Below are 25,429 nucleotides of genomic sequence, written 5' to 3' on the forward strand. Positions count from 1 at the left end.
GGGACACTCATGTTCCTGAGTTTGAATTTGACTTCAAATGTTTATTAGCTCAGTGACCCTGGGCACACTTTGTTTGCCTCAATTTCCTCATCTGTAAAATGAGTTGGAGAAGAAAATGGTAAACCACTCCAATATTTTCTTCAAATGGGTTTATAAAGAGTTGGATATGATTGAATGACTAAACAAACACAACACCCTATCTCATCCTGGCAAACCATTTCTCAGTAGTCTAGTCTACTTTGCCATTTTAAAATGACTCTCACTGCAGTAGTCTGTCATCTACTTTAATACCTGAATATGGAGGCAAACCAAAAGTTTCATTTACTTGTTTGATTTTACACAAATGCACCCCTTTATGATCTCTCCTCTGGTTTCATCTTTCACTTTACATCCCTAGTTCCTGGCAATAGTGGATACTTAATAAATTCTTATTGATTGAGTGACTGATTTGTTCAGAAGTACTTTCAGGGCACAATCTTTTTATTCATGTTCTAAAAATATATTCTGTAATGAAAGAATAATAAAAAGACAGAGAGTTTTCTTAATTGTAGATTTTTGCCATGTCACATATAAACAATTTAACGAGCAATATTTTTTTCTCTTTCCATCTACCAGGTCCAGGACCAATATTCTCACCTATTAGATAATCAACTTCTGCCGTACAAAGGTCTTAATTCATTTCGTGAAAAGTATTTCAGTGGGGTAACAAAAAGAATTGCCAAAGAAGAAAAACCTAGCCAAAGTGAAAATTAAATTTGCAATAAATAAACTAAGAATGAAAATTGGGGGTTTGAAGAGAAAAGACATCTGGATATTCATGGATGATCCAGAGAACATGTACTGTTTTAAACTTTTTTAAAATAGAAAAACAAACGAAATACTACAAAGTAAGTTGAGCAATTCTTTTGACAGTGGATTTGTTTACAAGCAGTTTTCTTGGTACATGTCTTTTGCAAACCATATTTAATTTATATTTCTATTTTCAAGTATTAATAAAGATTGACTTTAAAGTTATATTTTTTTACCATTAAATTGCAAAAAGAAATAGTGCTATAGGTATTTTAGTATTTGGTACTTGGGGTCTCCTGTATATTTTAGGACCTGTTGGAAGTGATCAAAAATTATTTCTTTAGTAGAATTGTCTAGCTTTTAATTTTTTATTTGTAATAAATGTGTATTGAAACCAATAAAACTTAAGAAGCTTCTTAAAGATCATGTAACACACTGAATGTTTTTGTTATTTTCTTGGTGAATTTTTCTTATTTCTCTGGTAATGATAATAAAAATGCTAGGACCTGTTAAAATTGAAAAAGCCTATTCACATCTGAAGCTCATCTGTACCTTGGATTTGCTCTCACATTCCTAAATCTTGACTTTTGGTAAAGCCAACTGTCCACAATTTTTGGTTTAACAACTGATAGTTAAAGCATAGCAATAACAACAACAACAAATGCTGTAATGGTGCCCTAATGGTATTAAGTCTAATCAGTGCTCTTTGAAATTGAAGCTTTATTTTTCTTGAAGGGGAAACTTTGCTGAATCCACATTGTGTCATGAAAGTATCTCATTGGGAAACCACTAACCCCATTAATTCTTGATGTTAATGGCTTTCTTTGCCTTTGGTGGTCAAATGTACCTCAGCAGGGTGGTGGTAAAGTGGAATCTTTCAATCCATCCAGATGCTGCTGGATTTAAAAGGTTTTCTGTTTGTTTGTTTGTTTAATGTTACCTTTGGCAATTGTGGTCACACATTAATGGGTAGGTGATCATTACCTTCTAAAGATCATTGTGGTCTATGCAGAAGGCTCCCTGCTTCAGTGGAGACTTCATTTTTGTCTCTTCTGCTAGGGTTCTGAATTTGAGCAGGAAGGTCTCAGAAATTTCAGTGATTGTTTTTTTTTGGGGGCTTCTGGATATGATTTGTAGTACACTAGGGAAAATCTAGATGTATCCAACAGTGATTTATTTTCAGTATTTCTATTATAAACTGCTGTAATTTTAAAAAATTTGGAGGTTGGGAGTAAATTTGAATTTTTATAACTAGCAAAATTTGGAATGAGAGATTATTTCAGTCTAGTGATTTTCTTTTTCCCCTTGTAAACAAAAAATTTTTAGTTTAAAAATTGCAGTAGTTTAAAATGAATCTTAACTTGGTCATCATTTAAAGCAATAGCAAAATAAAAGCCATATAACATAAATACACTTCACTCTCCAAATCATCATTATAATTGAACTAATTATTAAAAAATAAGTAATTTAAAAGTTTATTAAACTTTGAATCTGCAGAAGTTCTATGAAATTTATTTGGAGGTTTTTTTTTAATCAACAGGACCACCCTTAAATTCCTAATTTGTCTTAAGCATAGGAACCAATCGCTGGAATACATAATTTATTCTATTATATATTTTTAATATTTCATAGCAATTACAACAGATCACTTCAAAGAGGGTTGTTTCAACTTTATGTGTGGATGCTGGCTCATTTCTTTATATATTTAGCAGCAGGAATATCACTGAGCCAGTTAACTAAACACTAATCCACTTAACAGCCCTGGAGCTCTGTGATTCAAAATATGGTCTGTAAGGGTTCCCCAGGTGGTCCCTGGACCAGTCTCTTTAATGTTTATAATATGACAAAAAGTCTGTAGTTTTGTTTCTGGCATAAATTAATTTATTTAACATTTAATAAAAACCAGACCACCTGAGTGATGTTTCATCAAAGGTAATAACACCCTTGTTAATTCTGGTGAATATTTTTTTGTGTCTGGTGGCAAGCAGGGGAATAAGTAGAGTAGGTGGTCTTGAGAGTCTTTTACTCAAGTAACCAGTAGATACAAAAAAGCTTAAGAACTCTTTGCTGCTGTGTTTTCTTAGAAGCTTCCCGCCCTGGGTGTGACTTAGCATTAAGCTAACCTTACCCATGGCAAACCTTTTAAAGACAGGGATTCAGTAATATGACATTTTCAAAGTGTTTGCAGTCTCTGGGAGGTAAGGCAATCTTATCATAATTTCCTTGTTAAGGAAATGTGCACTCATAAAGTTGGCCATTCTCTCTGTACACTTGAGAGGAGTGGATATTACAACTGAAAATCTTATTCCAAGCTTTGTACTTGGAGGGAAGTACAGCCTGAAGTAGCATAATTGGATTCATTAAAGTGAACGTGTTTATATTATTGGGTGAAAAATATGCTTTAAAAGTCTCTAAGCACATGCTTTATGGAGACATGGAAATAGCTTTTGACTCATGTGTTTTTATACCCTTATTAAAATGTAAATGAAAGAAGCAAGGATGTTATTTTTAAAATTCAGGAAATAAGACTTTAAGATGGAGTGATCCAGTTGCCAATATGAGCAGTCAACTGAAAGAATTGGAGAAAACTGCTAGCTGTTCCAGAACTCAACATCCTATCTATTCCCTGCCCAAATTGGGGCAAGCTCTCCTCTGTGCTAGGAATGTGCTTCTTTATTTTTGTCTCTCACAGTCTTCAAGACTCAGCCTTATCTCCTTACCTCCAGAAATTTCCTTCCTGGTGAAGAATGGCAACACATTTATAACTTAATGATTTCAGAGAGTCCTGAGAGGTTAGATAACTTTCCTAAGGTCATATAAGTGTGTATCTGAAGTGAGACTTAAATGAAAGTCTTTCTGACTCTAACACCAGTCCTCTAGATGATATTCCTCTGTTTCTCTCTTAGTAAATTGCTATATTCAAAAAAATTCAGCACTCTTAGACCTGCCTTTTAGTGATGAACCTTTCTAATGTTAACTTTCTAATGTTTCTAGTATAATCTTTATATTCTATTTGATAGGGTTCACACTCTAAGATGAGGTTAGGGAGGATTTTTCCATATAGACATTTAATTAGTTGAATTCATTTTGTATGATTGCATGGTGGCAGCAACCTCCTCTTAGCTACAGCCTCTGCCTCTTCTTATCTGTTAACTAATAATAGATGCTGGGGAGGAGCTGGTCTTGAATGCATTTATCATTGATATCAGGATAAGGACCTTGAATCATCAGAGAAGATAAAAGCAGGCTAATATTCTAACAAATTATTAAGTAGACCAAATTATTGGTGCAGAGAGGATTATTTCCTCTAGGTCAGAAGATAATAGATTTAGAACTGGAAGAGCTAGTTCAGTCCATTTTACAGATGAAGTTTGAGGCCCAGAGCAGTTACGTTACCTGTTCAACATCATGGAGGTATTAGCATTTGAGGATAGATTTGAACCCATGTCCCCCTGAAGATGGACTCTCCACTTTAAACTTTGCCTCTGCTATTTTTCTCTGTGTCATTTGTTAAGTGATTCAGTTTTCTTTCCAAACCCTTGCTCCCCCTTACTCTCCCCGTCCCAACTTCCCAAAAAACCCACAATCCAATCCTTTAATCCATGATGTGTATATATATGGACACAATAAACTTAAGCTAAGGGTGTTTGCACTTCATTAAAACATTTTAGATCTTCCTTAATACCAGAGTGGTCTGGGAACAGAAGGTCTAGAGCATCAAGTATTGCAGTAGAAGGATAAACACATCTCTAACCACAGAATCACAGATGCTGCACATTCCTGTCTACACTGGGGTGAAATAACTCACTAAGGACCCTGACCTGCTTCTCCCTGCAAGGGTCTTTATGAAGATGTTCATCTGTTTCAATGAGCTGGGTAAGTCAATTGACATTATGTTGTAACTGAGGCCAACTTGGTATTTGGCTCTTATCCCTCCATCAGTAAGCTATTGGTGACAATGCCTTAGGGGCTAGAAGTTAAATTGTCTCAGCAATCTCTTAGGTAACCTGGGCCCCAGATCAAAATTAGGCTTTACTAGATGAATGTCAAGATAAGCCAGCTGCCCTTATGCAACTTCAGGCCCTTAGCCCTACTTCACAGGGTTTTAGAATGCACTCAGTACATTTTCCTTCTGGCATCTGAATCTTCTTACAAAGACAGTCATGTTGCAGTAATGCCAGACTTTAAATTGCCAAAAAAGGACTCTGCTTTGAGCTCAATAATTTATAAATTTCTCTGTCAAACATCCTCTTTGATTCTCCTGGGTAATTATTAAGAAAGGAACTCTGTATTGGCAGCTTAGTCTGAAATCAGGGGCTCATCCCTAAAGTTAGCTCAGGTTTAAAAGAAAGCAGACTATCTGAAAGAAATAGACTGTTAAGTCACAAAAGTACTGCAAAATAGGTAATGTCAACACTATTTTCCCTGTTTCATTGATGAGAATAGAGGGTTAGAGAGATAGTGATTTGCTCATGGTTTCACAGGTGGTGGCCAACTGAGAACTGGACCTCAGGTTGTTATTTAAGTACTACAATTAGTTCTAGTAAATGCTGCCTCTAAGTCCTGTAAACTGTACTTCATTCCCTATAAGAATTTTTTAAAGAAATTACTGTTTAAGGCATTATATTTGCTGCTGCAGTGCAAAGACAAAAAAATAAAATGATCTGAGTCCTCAAGAAATTTATAGTTTACTGGTGGTAGTAAGAGGAAAGGAGGAGCAATACAATGCATAGATTAAGAAAATACAAGATAATACAAGATAATTTCAGGGTGGGGATGTAGAACAATAATAGCTGGGAAGGGGGCCAGGAAAGGCCTAATGTACAAGGTAGCACTGAAACTATGTCTTAGTGAGAGCTAGAGAGATTCCAAGAGGCAGATGTGGGGAGGGAAAACATTTCAGATATGAGTCTAAGTGACCACTTCTTCAGAGAGGTGAAAGAAGGAATTTCATTACAAAAAATAGACAAGTTTGGCTAGAACATAGAATGAATGTGAGGAATAATGTGAAATTAAGTCTGGAAGGAGGATGAAAACTGATTGTGAAATATTTTAAATGCCAAATGGAGAAGTTGGTCTTTAATCCTAGAAGCACTAGGGAGCCACTGAAGTTTCCTGAGCAGTTGAGTGACTTGACCAGGTATGTATTTTAGGAAAATCAGTTTGGCAGTTATGTGGAGGATGGGATAGAACAGGGAGTGACTGGAAACAGAGATATCACAGATGGAAAGTGTTAAGAAAAGTCTTAAATTGAATTTTGGTTAATGGCTATGTGCATGAAGAAAAAGGATATATATGAGAAATGTCGCTGAAATAGAATGAACAATACTTAGCAATGAATTGGATGGAGTGAGAGTGAAGAGTCAAAGATGACTGAAATTGCAATAATATGTGGGGAATGGTGGTGCCCTAGAAAGAAAGGAACATTAGGAAGAGATTGGGTTTAGACAAAGAATGTATTACCATTTGGAAATGTGAAGTTTGCAAATATTTAAGTGGTACTTCAAGTGGAGATATTGCATGGGCAGTTGAAAATAAGAGCTCAGGAGAGAGAAGAGAAAAGCTAGCCTTGGAAGTCATTATAATCTCTAAAGATAATAATTGGATCCATTGTTAGAATGTGGAGAAAGGAAAGAGAAAAGTGCTTAGAATAGAACTCAAGTTTATGCTGAACACCATGGATGAAGATGTAGCAAAGGAAAACCAGTGGTCAGACAGGGAGGAGGGAAAAAACCCAGGGAGGAGGGAAAATGTAGAGCATATTCAACTGGGTCAAATAATACACAGAAATCAAGAAGGATGAAGATAGAGGAAAGAACTTTGGATTTAGTAGCTAAAAGATCATTGGCAGTTTTGGAGAGTCATTTCAGTTAAGTAATGGGGCTGGAGAATTAATGGAATTAATTATGGAAAAGTAAAAGAATCTAGCAACAAGAAATTGAAATTTAGCTAGTTGAAATTTAATGACCAAATTTGTAGGGCACCTGGTCAGCATATAATAAATACTTATTTGACCTGTGTGACTTCCTACAGCAGGATTTGGCAGTATACAAGTAGGATTCAGAGAAGGTGGAGATGACCCAGGGTAGAGTTTGGAAAGGGAAGAATAGCAATACAATAAAGAGTAAAAGTATGCAAGGACAAAACACAGCGTAAAGATAAACTGAATTTGGGGCCAAGATTAGGAAGGAGGAAAATGAAGGCAGAGCAAGAATGTGAACTCACAAATCAAGGAATGATGGAGTATTCACAGGACAGTGTGGATAAAAAAACAAGTCTCCATAATTTTGAACATCTTTGACAAAATGTTATCACTGTAATGTTACTTCTTTGTTGTTTATAGTGGGAAATATACACTGATCACATCTCTGGCTACTATTATTTAACTTTGACTCCTAGTGTTCTGTATGTCATCATTTCTACCCCCAAATGAAAGGAGTTGATGGAAGAAATTCCTTGTCTTTCTCCCTCTTCTCTATTTTTTGTTTTGAGTCATAGCTGAAGATGAAGCTGAAAGGTATGTCTACTTAGGTGTATATAAACACATATACACATATGTATATTCTATTTCTTTCACTAGCTTTGTGTAAAACAGACAGGACTGTGGGTTCTTTGTTTTTCTTTTTTCTTCCTCTTCTTCCTGGTCAGACATTTGAGATACAATGAACAAAGGCATTCTATTTCTGTTGGAGAAGGTGGTGAGGAATAAGGGCCACTTTTTTCTTTTTCTTATTGGTACATTGGATAGGGTATCCAATAGGGAAAATCACTGAATTTTGTTAGATGTTTAGTCACCCTAACAGCTGAAAGTCATCTCTCTATGTGACACAAATCATGTCTTAAATCGCATACAATTTTTAGACAATTGTGTAATATTTAATTTTGTGAAAATTGTGAAAAAATTTACTTAATTGTATAAAAAACACCTATTTAACTGACTTTGAACAGGAAGATGTCATATAGGGAAACAAGTGGATTTAGCATTCTATATGGTGTAAGTCTTTAGTTATTTTCCCTGGACGAACAGATGAATGTTCAAGATTGACCTTATGATTAAAATACTCAAAGCCATTTGTTCTGCCACAGAGCTCCAATAAACCTCAATCAACTACTCTATTAAAAAAATGACTACTAAGTATAATGTATTATGTAGGCGAAAGGGAGAAAAAGTACAAGTTCCTATTTTAAAATCATGAACTTTGGGGCGGCTAGATGGCGCAGTGGATAAAGCACTGGCTCTGGAGTCAGGAGTACCTGGGTTCAAATCCGGTCTCAGACATTTAATAATTACCTAGCTGTGTGGCCTTGGGCAAGCCACTTAACCTAAAAAACAAAACAAAACATGAACTTTGTCCAGCATGTAAATGATATAGAGAAATAGGAACTGGACTTGTGATTCTATTCGTATAGAGTACTTCCACAGTGGGAAACTCCCTCTCCCAGTGCAGGCAACTCAGTTTTATTAGAATTTCTTGGAAGAGTACCCAAAGATCAGGTGACTCACACGGTCAGTACATCACAGAAATAGGTATTCTAATTTGGCACCTGATCTAATTTGGTCCACTACTCAATTAAATATAGTTGGTATTTCACAAATACTTAGATTGAACAAAGGATAGTGGATGTTTTGCATTAGTGGGCTATATTTTTCTCCTATAGGTGATAAGCCTTGATGTCAGGACACAAAACACGTCTACATGGGAAGAGGAAGGGAGACAATTAAATTGACAAAGTAATAAAGTACTTATTACTTAGGTACTGTGCTAATTGCTGAAGATACAAAGAAAAGGAAAAAGTTCTGCCTTCACAAAGTAATAGCAAGGTGTTGAGGTGAGAAGGGGAAAAAAAGACAAAAATAAAATGGAAATTGCCATGAAACCTGTCTTAGATTATTGTCATTGCCTCTTCACTGGTCTCCTTTGTCTCTCCCCTCTCCAATGCCTCCTCTACACAGCTGCCAAATTAATATTCCTAAGGCACTGGTCTGAGTATGTCACTCCTTTTTAGTAAGTGGCTGCAGTGACTTCCTATTATTTTTGGGATCAAGTACAAACTTATTTGTTTGGCTTATAAAGTCCTTCAAAACCTGGATCTCATCTCTCTTTCCTGACTTATTACTCTTTACTCCCCAACATGTACTCTATGTTCCAGCCAAATGGCAGTTTTTTTTTTGCTGTTCCTCATACACTACATTCCAATTCTCATCTACATCCTTTTGCAGAATCTGTCCCTCATATACTTCTTCCTCATTTCTGCCTTTTAGAATTTTTATTTTCTTTTAAAAATTACTTAGAGTGCCACCTCCTACATAAGGCTTTTGCTGAATCTTCTACCTTCCGATTCCTCCTCTCCCCAAATAACATTTTCTTTACTCTGTATGTATGCTGTATATACTATATATATATGTAAAATTTTATTTTTTCCAATTAAATCCTAAGATCTTGATTTTCATCCTTTTGTAAGCCTATGAATTCCACATTTTTCTACTACCCTCCCATCCCTTCCCCACTCCCCATGGCAAGGAACAGTCTTATATAGGTTGTACATGTACAATTGTGTTCCATATTAGTCATGTTGCAAAAGAAGAATTAGAACTAAGGGTGGAAAAACATGAGAAAGAAAGAAAAAATAAAAGAAAATTAAAAAGTGAACATAGCTGTATACATTGTCAAATATCCATGTTACATAAGGATTTTTTCATTTTTGTCTTTGAATCATTATAGGCAAATAGGATATTTATAAGGTTTTTAGCATAGTGTCTTGTATTCAGTAAGTACTATATAAATCTTTATTCCCTTGTCCTCCCTTTGTATTTCCTCTGACCAGGACAATGCTTAGTCTATAGTAGGCACTTAATAAATTCTTGAAAATTGGTTGGTTGATTTCCTGAGATATGACTTTAATAAAAAACACATAGGCTTTTGGTACAAGTAAAGCCCAGGGGCAAGTAGAGAATACATGGCAATTAAAAGTTAAATGAGAAAGAAAAGATGTGGCTAAAGTAGGGTAATCAATAATCAGCAGAAAACAGAGTTAAACTGGAGGGGAAGCAAATTAGGAAGAGCAGAAGCTCAGTAGAATAAAGCCAGGAACTTTAATGTCTAATCTTGTCTTGGGATTTTAAGAAGCTAATAATGTCTTTCCCTGTCTGTAGCAGTGGGAAGGAGAGATCAGAATCTAAGATCTGAATGGTTTCCTTGTATTTTTGTTGTTTTTTTTTTTTTTTGCTACGCCTGCACCAGGGTGGGATGTTGGCAACCTGGTGAGAGAAGACTTTGTGGCCTCTTCATTGGTTTCTTGAATATTTCTATTTACAATATAACAATAAAAACTGCTGCAGAGCACAAGGCAGAGGACTTGCCTCTATTTCTCTTTCACTAAGGGGCCCCTCTGTTCTGAACCCCAAGCATGCCATCTGACTTTGTTCAATTCTACAAGAGCCTGACTTGATGGGAAGGATTAGGCTCTCTTTTCCCACACTCCTCAGCTCAAACACCCCTTATCCAGCTCTCAGAGGACATTTTGACTCATTTTTGAGTCTCTCTAAAGTAGAAAATAAAAAAAAAATCTCACGGTATATGGGTCAAGTATATATTTCACACAAAAAAGAGAAATACATAAACACAAAAGATCCCCCCAAAGCAAATGTTGATAGAATAACTTAAAGCAAGATTTAGTAACTTAATATTTCAGTAATGTAGTAACTTTAATAACTCAATTTAGTAATACTTTTAGTAACAGTAACTTAATTTAGTAATATTTAATACTTTGTAACTTAATACTTTAATAATAATATTTAATATTTTAGTAACTTAAATAATACTATCATTACAACTTGCTGAGAAGTGATATTTAAAACTTTATCAGGGACTCTAACTAAACTTTCGAGAGACAGAACCCACAAAGGGACCCAGGGAGGCAGTTCTCCTACTCAAGGTAACCTGGAAAAGAGCAGAGAGGCTCTGCTCCCCGGGCCAGAGGGGTGGACCACCAGAGGGGTGGCCCGCCAGAGCCAAAGAACTTCAGCCTCCTGGAGGCAGCTCCAGGGCACTGAGAGCCTCAGCTCACAGCAGCGGGGGAGTCTCCTGAGCTGCACCCTGGGGAGCACCTGCACAAAGTGGGGGAACAGCGGGGGACCTCTGCCAGAGCAAGCTCGTGGAGCCCAGCCCTCAGGGCACACAGCCAGCAGCCTGGTCTTTCTGCAGCCTAGACCAGGAAACTGAAGCAGGCGGAGACCTTAAGCAGGAGCCCCCAGGGCATGAACCCATTGAGCTGAGGGAGGGGAGTGAAGAGAGACTGCAGAGCTCTGTCCTCTGCCCCTGGAACAGGACTGGAGCTCTGACCACATTCAGATCCTGATCGAAGTCTAGGCCCCCCCCCCCTCCATAGAACAGCAGCCCCACCCACCCACCTCAGCCCCGTGGCAGAGTGGGACGCTTATGTTCATTCGCAGACCAGGAGGGAGGACAGAGCCTCACACACTGAGACCCTTGTGGGAGTGTCCCAAAAACTCAGGAAGCACCCCCCAAAAACAGGCTTAAGCTGGGAAAATGAACAAACAAGAGGAAGACCATTGAGAAATATTTTCCAAATGAGCCCAAGAAGGATCAAAATACTCAGTCTGAAGATGAGGAAGCACAAGCTCCTGCATCTAAAGACTCCAAGAAAAACAGAAATTGGGCTCAGGCTATGATAGAGCTCAAAAAAGACTTTGAAAATCAAATGAGGGAGTTGGAAGAAAAACTGGGAAAAGAAAGGAGAGAGATGCAGGAAAAACATGAAAATGAAGTCAGCAGCTTAGTCAAGGAAATCCAAAAAAATGCTGAAGAAAATAGCATGCTAAAAACCAGCTTAGGTCAAATGGATAAAACAGTTCAAAAAGTTATTGAGGAGAAGAATGCTTTAAAAAGCAAAATTGGCCAGATGGAAAAAGAGATAAGAAAACTCTCTGAGGAGAATAAATCCTTCAGACAAAGAATAGAATTCAGGGAGATTGATGAATTTACCAGAAATCAGGAATCAATACTTCAAAACCAAAAAAAATGAAAAATTAGAAGAAAATGTGAAATATCTCATTGAAAAAACAACTGATATGGAAAACAGACTTAGGAAAGATAATTTGAAAATTATTGGAATACCTGAAAGTCATGATCAGGAAAAGAGCCTTGACATCATTTTCAAAGAATTACTACAGGAAAATTGCCCTGATATTCTAGAAGCAGAGGGCAAAATAGAAATGGAGAGAATCCACCGATCCCCCCGAGAAAGAGATCCCAAAAAACCAACCCCCAGGAATATTATAGCCAAGTTCCAGAACTCCCAAGTCAAAGAGAAAATATTACAAGCAGCCAGAAGGACACAGTTCAAATATCGTGGAGCTGCAGTCAGGATCACACAGGACTTAGCAGCAACTATATTGGAAGCTCGTAGGGCTTGGAATACAGTATACCGGAAGGCAAAAGAGCTTAGAATACAGCCAAGAATGAACTACCCAGCAAGGCTAAATGTCCTCTTCCAGGGAAAAAGATGGACTTTCAATGAACCAGGGGAGTTTCAAAGGTTCCTTTTGGAATGGCCAGAGCTGAACAGAAGGTTTGATCTTCAGATACAGGACTCAGGTGAAGCATGGAGATTGGAGGAGAGGGGGGAAATATGAGGGACTTAATGAGGATGAACTGCATGTATAGAAAAATGATACTGATAATATTCATATGAACCATCTCAGTTAATAGAGCAGGTAGAGGGAGCTTTTATAGTTGAAGCACAGGAGAAAGCTGAATTCGAAGATAAAATATGGTGTAAAAATGGAGTCAATAGAAAAAAAGGGAAATGTAATGGGAGAAAGAAAAAGGAGAGGGGGAATAGGCCAAGATATCTCATATAATAAGTTTTTTCTTTATTACATTGAGCTATTGCAATGATATGGAAGAGGGGAAGGCAAGGGGGAATGAGGGAATCTTTGCTCTCATCAGAGGTGGCTAGGAGAGGAAACAGCAAATATACTCAATGGGGTATAGACAACTGGAGTAAGAAGGAGCGGGGAGCAGGGGGAAGGCGTGGGGATGTGAATAAAGGAGGAGAGGATGGACCATGGTGGGACAGTGGTCAGATATAACACATTTTCTTTTTTTACTTCTTGCAAGGGGCTGGGATTGGAAGGCCTGCCCAGGACCATAGGGCCAGGTGGATTCTGGGCCTAAGGGGTGGTATGGGGGCTCAGGGCTTCTTGGCCCCAGGACCAGGGATCTGTCTGCTGCGCCACTCAGCAACCCTACAGCAGAGTCAGAGTGAAAGGAGAGAGAAAATATAGTACATGGTAGTGGAGAAATAAGAACGGAGGGAGTTGAGATCAGCAATGGCAACGTTGGAAAAATATGGAAGTAACTTTTGTGATGGACTTATCATAAAGAATGTGATCCACTCACGACAGAGTTGATGGTGTTGGAACAAAGACTGAAACACATTTTTTGTTACTATTATTTGGGGGAGGGTGCAGGGCAAGTGGGGCTGGGTGGCCTGCCTGGGGCCACATAGTAGGGTGATCATTGGGTGTCTGGGGCCGGATTCGGACCCAGGTGCTCCTGGCTCCAGGGCCAATGCTCTGTCTGCCACCCAGCCCCCCCTACTATTATTACTATTTTATTTTATTTTTGGGTCTTTTTTTTTTCTTCTTTTTGTTTTTTGCAGGGCAGTGTGGATCGGGTGGCTGGCATGTCACATGGCTGGGTGATTATTGGGTTTACGAGGCTGGATATGGGCTCGGGTGCTCGTGGCTCCAGGGCTGGTGCTTCATCCATTGCACCACCTGGCCATAACTACAATTATTACTATTATTTTTTTAATTTTAATTTTTTTCTCCTCCCTTTACTTTTTTGCCCAAGCAAGTCTATCTATATTCATGGGGGGAGGGGCATTTTGTTTACTTGTAAACAAGTATATTTTATTAATGTAAAGAAAAACATTTGTACAAAATGAGAATAAAAAATAAATTAAAAAACTTTATCAGGATGTAAAGCTATTTGCAATACTACTAATTAGGCATTTTACATTTTACCCTGCTTTGTATTGTTCAAAAAACTTCAAGTTTCCTGGTAAGCTTGTACAAGGGCTTGTTCTCTTTTCAGTGGTTCTCTTTGATGAAGAAACTTCCCTTTCCTATAGTCAGCTTTATTTAATGAATTCAGGACTTCTGGAACTCTGAAACTCACAAGGTCACCTCCAAGCCTAGAAATGTCTACTTTATGCTCAATGTTTGGACACTTACTCAGAAAAAGAAATACAAAGTAGTTAAGTTAACCAGGGACCCAAGCACAAGCTCACCTAGTGGAGTATCCTCACTCTAGCTCATATGAAAAGTATCCCCATGATATTGGGATGGGAAAGGGTCAGCTTATCTTCTAACATTTGCTATAGGTCTCAGAAGTATACTACTACCTGAGAATTAAAGGAAGAGAGCAGACCATAGTCATATTTTCTTTTTTTAATTAACAAGGAATTTGTCCTCCCTTTAGCCCTACCTTGTCACTGTCATCTGGTAAGGAATAGGGGGAATGAGGAGACCACTTACAGTTTTCTGTCATGCAGACTGCCAAATTCTTTTAAGTGCTGGGCTATTTTCTAGAAACAGCTACAATCCCCAAAAGACCCACGGTACTGACTCAATATGTGCTGAAATTTCATGGGAGTTCTATGTGTTCATTCCCTGAGTTGACCCCCCATAGGCCAAGGGAAATGGCAATATGATTAATATTTCTTCAATCATTTAAATTCTGGGATGGGGCTTATGGAAAGAAAAAATTATATAACTTTTAAATATATATATATTTAAAAGGAATAAATAGCAAGTTATTGACAATCCAGTGGTATTATGATTAGATAACTATATATGTATATACATCTAAATGTATATTGTACTTTTATATATAAAACCTCAAAAAATGCAACAGGGATAGAAAGGGTGGGGATTTTTCTTGGTGTGGGAACTGGGGATGAGCTAAGACTCTGAATGATTCACACCATACACTTAAACTACTTAGTTCAAATCTGCCATCCACAAAAGGATAGAACAAGGGGAGAGAGGTGGTCTATTCCCAGAGCCAGCAAGAGCTTGGTCTTACCCTAGAGTCCCCTCTGGTGTTGAGTGGCACACATAACAGCTGGTGATGAGTTACTTTGACAGCACTTTTCCCCCTTAAACCGAAAAGGATCAGGCAGTTGATCAGCAGTTATTCTTGGTGGTTAAAGAAATAGATGACAAAGTCACTGCCCTTAATGAATTTGTAATTTAATTGAAGAGACAAACTATGTGCCAAAAGATGATCACATATGGTAGTATTTGATTGTCAAATGAATGGTACAGACAATAAATAGAATGGCCACTCTTTGTAGAGGGAACAATTGAATCACTGATAAGTTGAATTCCAGGTAGAGAGAAGGAGTATTTTACATGGAAAAAAAAAGTCATATACAAAGGTGAAGAGGCGTTAATATTATAGGGATTGTTGGTAAGGCCAGTATGATTTGAATGTAGAGCAATCATGATATCATATCGGAAAAGTGGGTTGGGGTCATCGTGGAGTACTTTGAATGCCAGACTCTAACATTTCATTTTTCTAATCCTGTTGGCAGTAGAGATGCATCAAATGTTTATGAATATGGAAGTAGCATGGTGGGAAGAGCATTGAATTTGGAGTTATTAAAGGACCTGGCTCTTCTGCTTACTCTCCATGGGTATTGTTTCCTCATCTATCAAATGAAGGAGTTGGAAGCCATGATTTTTGTTTTTTTAGATTTTTGCAAGGCAATGGGGTTAAGTGGCTTGCCCAAGGACACACAGCTAGGTAATTATTAAATGTCTAAGCCCAGATTTGACTCGGGTACTCCACACTCCAGGGCTAGTGCTCTATCCAGTGTGCCACCTAGCCACCCTGGAAGCCATGATTTTTAAGGTCCCTTCTAGATTTAAATCTATAATTCTATTAGAGTACCCTTTTAGGAAATAAATTACTTCGAATTATAAGATTATACATTTAGAGCTGATTGAGAGCTTAGAGACCATCTCATTCAACACCTTGGTTATAAAGAAAAGGAAACAGAGGTCTAGAGAGCTAAGTGTCTTGCCTAAGGTCACTCAGATAGTAAGTAACAGAGTTGGGATTTTAACCCTGGATTTTTAACTCCAGATCCATTGCTCTTTCCATTATACAATGGGAGCTTTAGAAATGGAAAGGAAGGTAGAGACATTTTAAAGCTGGAACCGATGATCATTTGGAGAGCTTAAGCTGTAGGGCAGATATACATGGATTTGAAATCTACTGTCATGCTCCAAGATTGATTTTGCAATATTGTTTTCTTTTCACAGATCACAAGAATCTTTGGCAAAGAGGTTTGGCATGACACAATCCTCATGAGATCCAGTCAGATAGTTTCAAGTTAATTGAAAGCAATTTACAGCATTGCAATATTACTTAAGATGAAAGGACCCAGTTGTACTGCTTAGAGTTGAGAACAACATAGTCCTATCTTCCTGAATTGAATGGCTGATTGGCTTCTCATTGTTCCTTTCATTTGTCTGCTAATGAAGGACCAGCTGTGTTCTCTTGAATCATGTACAGAAGAGCTGATAAACTACTTTTACTAGCTGCAGGTATGCCCTTATCCCAGTCGCATGAAAATACATACCTTAGGTTTTCATTGTTGGTCCTGAGGTCAAGGATATAGAAAAGTTCAAAATTTTATTTTTTCCTTTCCCATTATTCTAAAATTAAAAATTATTCCCAATTCTTCCTGTTGTTTAATAATCACTTAATAACTTTGGGGAGTTAGATAAAATTTTGGGGTAGGCCAGAAATATGGAGAGAATTTTAATTAAATTTGAGGTTTAATTTGTTTAATTTGTTTTTTCAATTATTCTAAAAAGAACAAAATTTGCTTCCCTCAGTATTTTCCCTCCTTTTTTTCTGTATATCCTTATGCACTTGGCAGAGTTCTTGACAAAACCCTTTCCAGCTGTGGATCAGCCAAAAGTCTTTTCTGAAGCTCCTACTAATTTGGATTAAACTAGCCAGTAGAAAATCTCATGCAGCAAGTCCTGGCAGTAGATATACTGAGGTCTCTTGGCATTTAGTTCTCTAAACTGTTCTTATCTTTGGAGGCAAAATAAATTAGGAAAATATAATTTCTTAATCCTCCATTTGTTAGCTTCTTTCTTTGACTTTGGGGAATACAGTTAAAGCTCAGGCTTAAAACAACTGAGTTCTTTTGAAAAGCTATTTTTCTTTTTACCTCTAAGAATCATTACTACTTAGTATCAAAGAAGGCCAGTAGAAGAGGGCTTCTATCACTGGAGACAATATGGTACATTGGAAAGAGCACAGACTCTGAAGAGGATGTGCGTTCAAATCCCATCTTTGATCATTAAGACCTATAGTTACATGAGGAATTTGCTTCACTTATAAAGACTTCAGCTTCCTTATGAATATAGCAAGGGACCGAAATAGATGACTTAAGGTTCCTTCTAGTGCAAAGATCATGACTTAAGTGAGACTGATCAAAAGAAAAGGCAACTTTGTGGAAGTAGAGTATGTGTAGATAAAGTTTAAGATTAGAACAATTTTTTTTTTGTTCTATGGTACAGTACAGCATGATGCTTATTTTGTCCTTTGTTCTCAAAGAAGGTCCTGATATTGGGAGATGACACCATGATAAGCACATGTTTTGGATTTGAGTGAGGGGGTGCTCTGTTAAATCATTAGCTTCACTTTATCCTCCAGGGTCCAGTGACCAGATATGAATCAGGATGACTGGAGGTGACTTGGATGAGAGGCAATCAGGTTTAAGTGACTTGACCAAGGTCACACATTTAGTAAGTGTTAAGTGTCTGAAGCTTGATTTGAACTCTCATTCTCCTGACTTCAAAGCCAGTGCTCTATTCACCACACCACCTAGCTGCTTAAATGGTAAAACATGGCACGATGATAGAAGCTCTGATTCTGGAGTTGAGACAACTTGAATTCAAATCCTATCTCTAATGATGACCACCTGTGTGGTACGTTTTTTTAAACTTATTATGGCTAAATTTACTACCTATATGGGGATGTCTAATATAGGAATGTTAGACTAGATTACATCTGAGTTTCTTTCCAGCTCTAATCTCTAATTCTGTGATAAGTATTCTATCTATAAAGTCATGTAATAAATCAGAAGTCTCCTACCTCTGGTCTTCAAACCAGTTGTTACTATATTGTCCCTTGTGTTTTCCATTTCACAATTTGTCCAACTTCCTTTGGTGAGAGAGTTCTATATCTAGAAATGGTGTCTCTTACTTGCTTGTCTTAGAAATTTCACTGGTTCCTGCTATTTTCCCCTCCCCCACTCCCCTGAATAGCAAAGCTGAGGTAAAGAAAGGAAAATTCATTGAATATTCAAACTGGAAGCAACCTTAAAGAATCAGCACTTTCATTTTTAATAATGATGATATTGAGGCCTGGAAAAGTGAAGTAACTTGCCCAAGGCACATGGGAAGTTAATTGTAATACCTAGGGTTGAATGAAGATTTCCTTGATTCTCAAGTTAGCACTTTTTTTCCTATTCCACAGTTAGGAAACAGCTGAAGTTGCTCAAGATTTGGACTCGCTTTCTAATCATACTCTGCTCTGTGATGAGAAGTCTTGTAACTCTGCCCTTCCATATTTCTTAGGTCTCTTAGTTCTATACCTTGCATTCTAAGACCATGAAAACTTTTCAGAGATGTGTCTCGACACAAGAAGGGTTTAGGCATAGATTTGGTGTGTTTTAAAAATACTTTGCTTATCCTGTGATCTCGTAAAAGTGAGTATTCTTTCCAACAGTGCTGATCACATTCATTCTTGCCTGTCTTTCCTATCTGACTTTTATTCATTTCTTCTGGTAAATCTGGTAGATGGAACACCCATCTCAAATGCAAGGGCTTTGGATCTCCTAACATTTTGAGGTACCAATGGAATGCATGAACTCTTTTTATTAATTATCTCTTGTTTACTTTCACTGTACAACTGTTCCAACTTTTCCCCCAGTCATATATCTCTTTGCTACATCTTTATGCCATTTCTCTCACATAGTTCCACATTTTCAATATGTTTCAGCCTCTTCATGCCCACCACCTGTTTCTCCAAGGCTTTGGGGGCAATCCTCTACTTCAATATGGTGAAGATGATGGAATCAACAATCAAGTTGCCAGTAGCTACAAAAATGTAGAACTTCGACTCTGTTATTGTGTCCTAAAGTAATTGATAGCTTTTTTTGTTGATCTATCTGTGAAATACAATGTGTTACTGGTTCTACCTAATGGATTTTAAGTTATTTCACATAAAAATTGTATAGAAATCTAGTTGTTCTATTTATTGCCCTATCCATGCAAAATTGATGCTGCAGACTTGGGAAAAAAGCAGGTTGATAAAGATAAAATATAAACTGGTTTATTTTTGTCTTTTTATTAAGGGCACCTTGAGTGCTAATTGTTGTTGGAAACCATCTAAAATTTCCCTAAAATCACTAAAAAATATGACAATTTTGAAATGTAAAAAAAATTTCAGAAAATGAAATTTTATTACTCATCCCATAGAACATGACATGTTTTTTGTAATAGGAGGTGAACAAGAGGACCTCTTGATCGGATGGTTGGTCCAGAACATTTCCTATGGATCTGGACATACTGCACTACTCACCTTTTTGTGTTATAATAGCCCTAAATTCACTTGCCAATCTGCTTTGGCACAGCTCCCAATTAAGTATATATAAGGAACAACCAGTAACCAGGGGCTAGAATGTTATGGAGGTCACTAGGGGCATTGTCTAGATTGATCATAGTCCCTAAAATATACCAGGGAACATCTGGTCACACTTGATATATTTTATATATAAATGATTCATTTTCAACTGTTATTCCATGTATTTGTAAGAGTATGTTATAGAATAGTGTGATAAGTCTGGAGCCTCTACTATTGCTACTATCTCACTTAAAGTATGTTATGCTCTCATACCTTAAGCAGGGAAGAACACATCATGATTGCTCACTGGGTATGAACAAGCTATGAACATCTCCATTTAATCATTTAGTCAGAGGCTTTAGATTATGTGGGGAAAGTCTTTGATTAATTTAAAAGTATTTGCATGCATGCAAAAAGTATTAAAAGCTATTGCATGAACTGGGGTGATATTACATGAAAGGTATGTTTGAATTGCTTGAGAGAACTTAGTCATACCCTGTAGATCATTTACAAATTATTAAGTTAGTTTAGAAGAGAAGGATTTCTGGTAGCTTATCTCTAGCCAAGAACTTGAAGAAATAGTTGTTTGAAGAGGGAAAAAGGGAGAAAGAGCCTCAGTTTCAGTCCCAGTCTATTTTCTCTTACTCCTTGGCCAAAGTGGGTCCTTGTGAACATCAGAGAACTGAAGGATTTGAAATTTTTTTCCATTAATTTTAGAAGTTTTTCTAGAATGGGGTAACTGACCGAAGTGTCTGTATCAGGAGTAGAGTAAACTGAAGGTGATAGGGAAAAGTAGATTATGGTTTTACAAGAAGCCCAACAAAAAAGCTATAGCATACCCAAAGAGAACATCTTGAGGACTCAAGGAATTGTGTCACATATGCTCAAAGCTAAAGCTCATTTCCTCTTAGACTCTTTATGTACTTAGAATGCTTGGTTGATGGTAAATTCAAAAGAGGCATCATTATCACCTCTCACAGTGCTGGCTTCACTGGATCCACAGCTTCCTACATCTGCTTCTCACCAGGCAAGAATGAATTTCAAGACCACCAAAGAGCATCTTTCTATGTAAAATGACTAATTCATCCAGAAAGTTTGTTAGAGTCCCTCATCCACAACCTATGGCAGGCAGGAGAGGTGATGGGGCTTATTTTCCATCAACTATGCCACCATAGCAATTACCAATTTTAAAGTAAATGAAATTCGGTTGGCTAATTGATATTAAATGATATTCATGGAGAAGTAGGGGAGGGAGAAGTGTCTCATGGGCAATAGCAAGTCAAATCATCATCTTACATTTATTAAGCACATACTATTCCAAGTATCATGCACTGTATTATTTACTGGGGTTACAATGGCAAAAACCTTCCCCCATATTAAAAACAGCTAGTCCCTGTTCACAAGGAACTTATGTTCAAATGGGGAGAAAAATACATAAAGCTATATCTATCTATCTATCTATCTATCTATCTATCTATCTATCTATCTATCTATCTGTCTTCCAGATCCAAGGAACTATATTCCCAAATACATAAAATGCTAAGGTGGTATAATAGAAAGAAAATCAGACCTGGAGTGGGAGCTTCTGGATTTAGATCTGGGAAGGATTCTTAGAGCTACTGAGTCCAATTTATTCACTTTTACTGAAGAAACTAAGGCACAGGGTGGATAAGTGACTTGTCCAGAGTCCTATTTCAAGTTAAAAAATGTCAGAGGGAGGACTTCCTTCCCTACAAGTCGTTCTGTTGCACTTAATTGTTGCAGTCTGTTTTGTTGAAGATTGACTCTATTTCCCTTTACCATCACACCTGCTCTGATTTTTTGCAGTTTTTTTAAACTCTTATTTCAGTGCCATGTACTCAAAAATGAAAAACTTATGACTATTATACTAATATGATCTTGTAGAGATGCATGTAGCTGAACCTCGGAAACACTAACATTTAAGTGGTACCATGGATAGTACCAGGTCTGGAGTCAGAATATTTGAGTTCAAATTTGACCTGCAATGCTTCCCAGCTATGTGACCCTGGACAAGTCCCTTTACCCTGTTTGCTTCAGTTTCTTCATTTGTAAAACGAACTGAAGAAGGAAATGGCAAACCATTTCCAGTATCTTTGCCAAGAAAATCCCAAATAGGGTCACAAAGAGACACAACTGAACAACAAAAATTATTATAAAAGATTAGAAAATATTATATATATATATATATATATATATATATATATATAATAGTTTTTTAAAAAAACCTCACCATTGATTATATTGATGATTATGAGGAATTGGATTAGAATGCTTTTTCCTTAGGAAGCATTTCACATATTTCAAAGCTCCTAGCACATAGACTTAAGGAGTTAGTGCAGGACAAAAGATGGATTACTTCCTGTCAGTTTTCAATTCCTCTCCGTAATTCTCCCATCATCTATCTAGCTGGAAGTGCTCAGGTCTTTGAGGTACAGATCTCAGGAAAAAATGTTGCTCATTTTCTATGGAGTTGATCTGTCACTTTTGGGGTCAACAGCAGCCTAACCTGTTATTTCCTGGGGTACTCCACTCCTTGGTTTGTCTAGGAGGTGGTGTTCTTTCCATGCAAGTTAAAAAAAAAGAACACAGAAATGACACATTAAACTTTGATCTGGAGAACAAGATACAGAGTGCTAAAAAAATCCTTTTCCTAGGTCTAGTCTTGTCATCTTTCCTGAAGCAAAATGGCCTTGCACCTCAGAAGAAATTTTGCTTTAGAAAGGAATGTGGAATCAGACAGAATTATGTGGGCCTGTGTGAAGAGGTGCTAGACTGATAGCTTAGGAGACTTAGGCCCTCACTGTATCCACAGAAGATAGGCAGCAAGGGGCAGAGATAATTTTGACTACCACATGTGTTTCTGAGCGTCGCCTTAGAAAAACTTCTTCCAAAGATGATAGTGGCTCCAATTCCTTGCCCATTTACCCCTCGAGAGACTGCAGGTAGTGCTGTATGTCCTGGTTTGTGATAGGGACACTTGACTTAACAATGGGCAGGATTCTAATGCCATTTTTAAAAATGGGAGTCACTTGTCATTTGATATAGTATTGCTACAGTTATAGTTACAATATCAGCTGTGTGATGAGGTGAAGTGCTGAATCTGTAGGCAGAGGACTTAGATTCAAGTCCTAGATTGTTGCATGCTTCCAGCATGACCATGGACAAGCTCCTTAATCTCTATAGATCTCAGTTTCCTCCTCTGTAAAATAAGGGTGGGGTGTTATAGGTCAGGTCTGATACAACCTGTTCCAATACTTCAGGCTTGAGATGAATGAAATGAAGTACTCCTAGATTATCTACAAGGAGGTCTATTTATCTGTTTTCCTATTTTATGGAAAAGATGCTGAAAAATTGTTGTAGATGAAACCCCTTTTTATTTTTAAACAAAAAAAAACCTCATCTAGCCTGCAGTGCAGAATGTGCTGAGTTGTATGGCTGTAGATGTGCCATATTTGAATAGCACCTTTTCCTTGTGAGCTGGTCTCTTATGTGCTTAGGTGATCAGAAAGATAAGAAATGAATATATCTTTCCCCAAAAGATTAGTGTTCGAAAGATATGAACAAATGTTTCTCAAAAGAATTGCAAAATATTCACAATCACATGACTGTTCCAAATCACTAGTATTAAAAAAATAGCAAATCAAAACAACCTTGAGGTTTCACCTCACACCCTGCCAGTTGGCCAAAGATGTCAATAATCAATGCTAGAGAGATTGTGGCACAGCTACATTGGGGGGAACTGTGAATTGGTACAACTATTTTGGAAAACAGTTTGGAATTATGCAAATAAAGTTACTAAAATGTTCATACTTTTTGATCTTAAGAGTCTATTCCTGCTTATATACCAAGAAAGACATTGATATGAAGAAAATCCTCATTTACAGCAAAAATTTTTAGTAGAACTTTTTGTAAGAGAAAAGAATTGAAAACAAAGTTTTCCCCCATTCACTGGGGAAATGACTAAACAAATTGTGGATACATGAATATATTGGAACAATAATATGCTATAAGAAATGATGAATGTGATGAATACAGAAAATCCTTGGAATACCTATATGAGCTGATAAATACAGAATAAAGTCAGCAGAGCAAAGAAAACAATATACATGACTACAATAATGTAAATGGAAAGAACATCTGTATATACATTACCAAAAGCGAATGTTAAAAAATTCTAAAGAAGGGCGGCTAGGTGGCACAGTGGATAAAGCACCGGCCCTGGAGTCAGGAGTACCTGGGTTCAAATCCAGTCTCAGACACTTGATAATGACCTAGCTGTGTGGCCTTGGGCAAGCCACTTAACTCCATTTGCCTTGCAAAAACCTAAAAAAAAAAAAAAATTCTAAAGAACAAATTGGACTTAAAATAAAAAAAATGACACTTCTACTCCACTTCTTAAAGCAGGTAGAAAAGTTCACAGGTGTAGCAACTGCATATATTTTCAGAATCTTTCAATGTAATGATTAATTGTTCTGTTATCTCTGTTTCTTATTTAAAAATACTGTTGTCATAAGAGTTGGCTTTCTGGGAGGAAAAGAAAGAAAGATACTGGGGAAAACTATGATGATTAAAAAAAATCCAAAAGACCTGAATAAAAAAATTTATTAAAAAATTAAAAATCTCAACAATAACCTTTTTGATTTTTAGGAGAAAAAAAATGAGCTTAGTATACTTGATAGAGTTTCCCAGTAGTTTTTGCTCTTGTCACAAGGGGCTTGGACTAGATTACCTTGAGACCTTCCTGATAGACATCTGATTCTATTAGGTTGTAAATTTCATGAAGGGGGCTGTATTTTATCTAAACTAAACTTTTTCTAAACTTTGAGTTATGTTTTTTTTTTTTTTGTTGTTGTTGTTTTGCAAGGAAATGGGGTTAGGTGGCTTGCCCAAGGCCACACAGCTAGGTCATTATCAAGTGTCTGAGGCCATTTGAACTCAGGTACTCCTGACTCCAGGGCCGGTGCTGTCTCCACTGCTCCACCTAGTTGCCCCTGAATTATGTTTTGCTTAATAATGGATTATCATCTTTGTTAAATGTACATTTTTTTTGGTAATAGCTAAAAGTCTTTAGAAGGAATTTAATCAAGGAACACCTTTATCTATAATTTTCCTACCTTTCCAAAGCAGTCCAGGCAAACCCCCCTTATGCCACTTAAAAGTGTGAGTAAGTTCATTGTGCTGAAAATATTCCAGAGATTGGAGTCATGAAAATTTAAGTTCAAGTTCCAGGTCTTTTTAATTGTCTTGTGAACTTGAACAAGCCATTTAATTTCTTCTTCTATAAAAACTAATTCTGGCAATGCCTACTTCAAAGTAGTATCTAGTAAGTTATAGTAGGAAAGGTCTTTTTTTAAAATCTTAAGTGGCTAATTATGTATAAACTATTATATAGAGTTTGTAGGACTATCAGACTGTTATTCTTCTTTTCTTTGCGGCAAGAATGCAAAAACTTCTAGTTAGTCTTGAAGTCAACAGGCTTTTACCTAAATGTTTTGAAGGGTAATCCAGATCTTCTGTTACTGGAGATAGAATCCTTATAATTCATAGTTTTACCATTAATTATTACCTTTCATGTCAGTAAGAAAAAATAAAATTACATTCTTGGGATATGTTTTGTTGGATTCCATTGGTCTATCTCCCCCCCCCCCCCCCCAGAGACTCTGTTTCTCTGAGCTCTAGGCTTTATTGAAGTTGGTAGTGTCCCATTAGTGGGGCCAGATTGATGATGCTCTTTGTGTCAGTATTAAACATGAAACAAGACTCCAAACTCTCTTGTCATTTCGTAGGAATGCACATTGATCCATATCTGAAGTAACCTCAATATCTCCTCATGGTGTTGAACAGGGCCAGCTTGGGACCTGGATACCAGGGGA

The 25,429-nt window shown here is 37.1% G+C and overlaps 1 protein-coding gene across 6 annotated transcripts in view; it reads left to right on the forward strand.

Annotated features, from left to right (window-relative positions):
- The window catches only part of TRMT11 (tRNA methyltransferase 11 homolog), a 52,275-nt gene extending 50,692 nt beyond the window's left edge, over nucleotides 1-1,583 (forward strand). For 3 of the 6 annotated variants that reach the window (XM_074187522.1, XM_074187523.1, XM_074187524.1), the window contains exon 13: nucleotides 616-1,574. In XM_074187522.1, coding sequence (XP_074043623.1) covers nucleotides 616-753 — 138 coding nt within the window. In that variant the 3' untranslated portion in view covers nucleotides 754-1,574. Of the gene's footprint in view, nucleotides 1-615 lie in introns of all 6 variants that reach the window. The other 3 variants (XM_074187528.1, XM_074187529.1, XM_074187526.1) reach the window with 2 other exon arrangements.
- The last annotated feature ends 23,846 nt before the right edge of the window (nucleotides 1,584-25,429 follow it).

This window comes from Macrotis lagotis, chromosome 5 (genome assembly GCF_037893015.1).
Source record: "Macrotis lagotis isolate mMagLag1 chromosome 5, bilby.v1.9.chrom.fasta, whole genome shotgun sequence".
Lineage (NCBI taxonomy): Eukaryota > Metazoa > Chordata > Mammalia > Peramelemorphia > Peramelidae > Macrotis > Macrotis lagotis.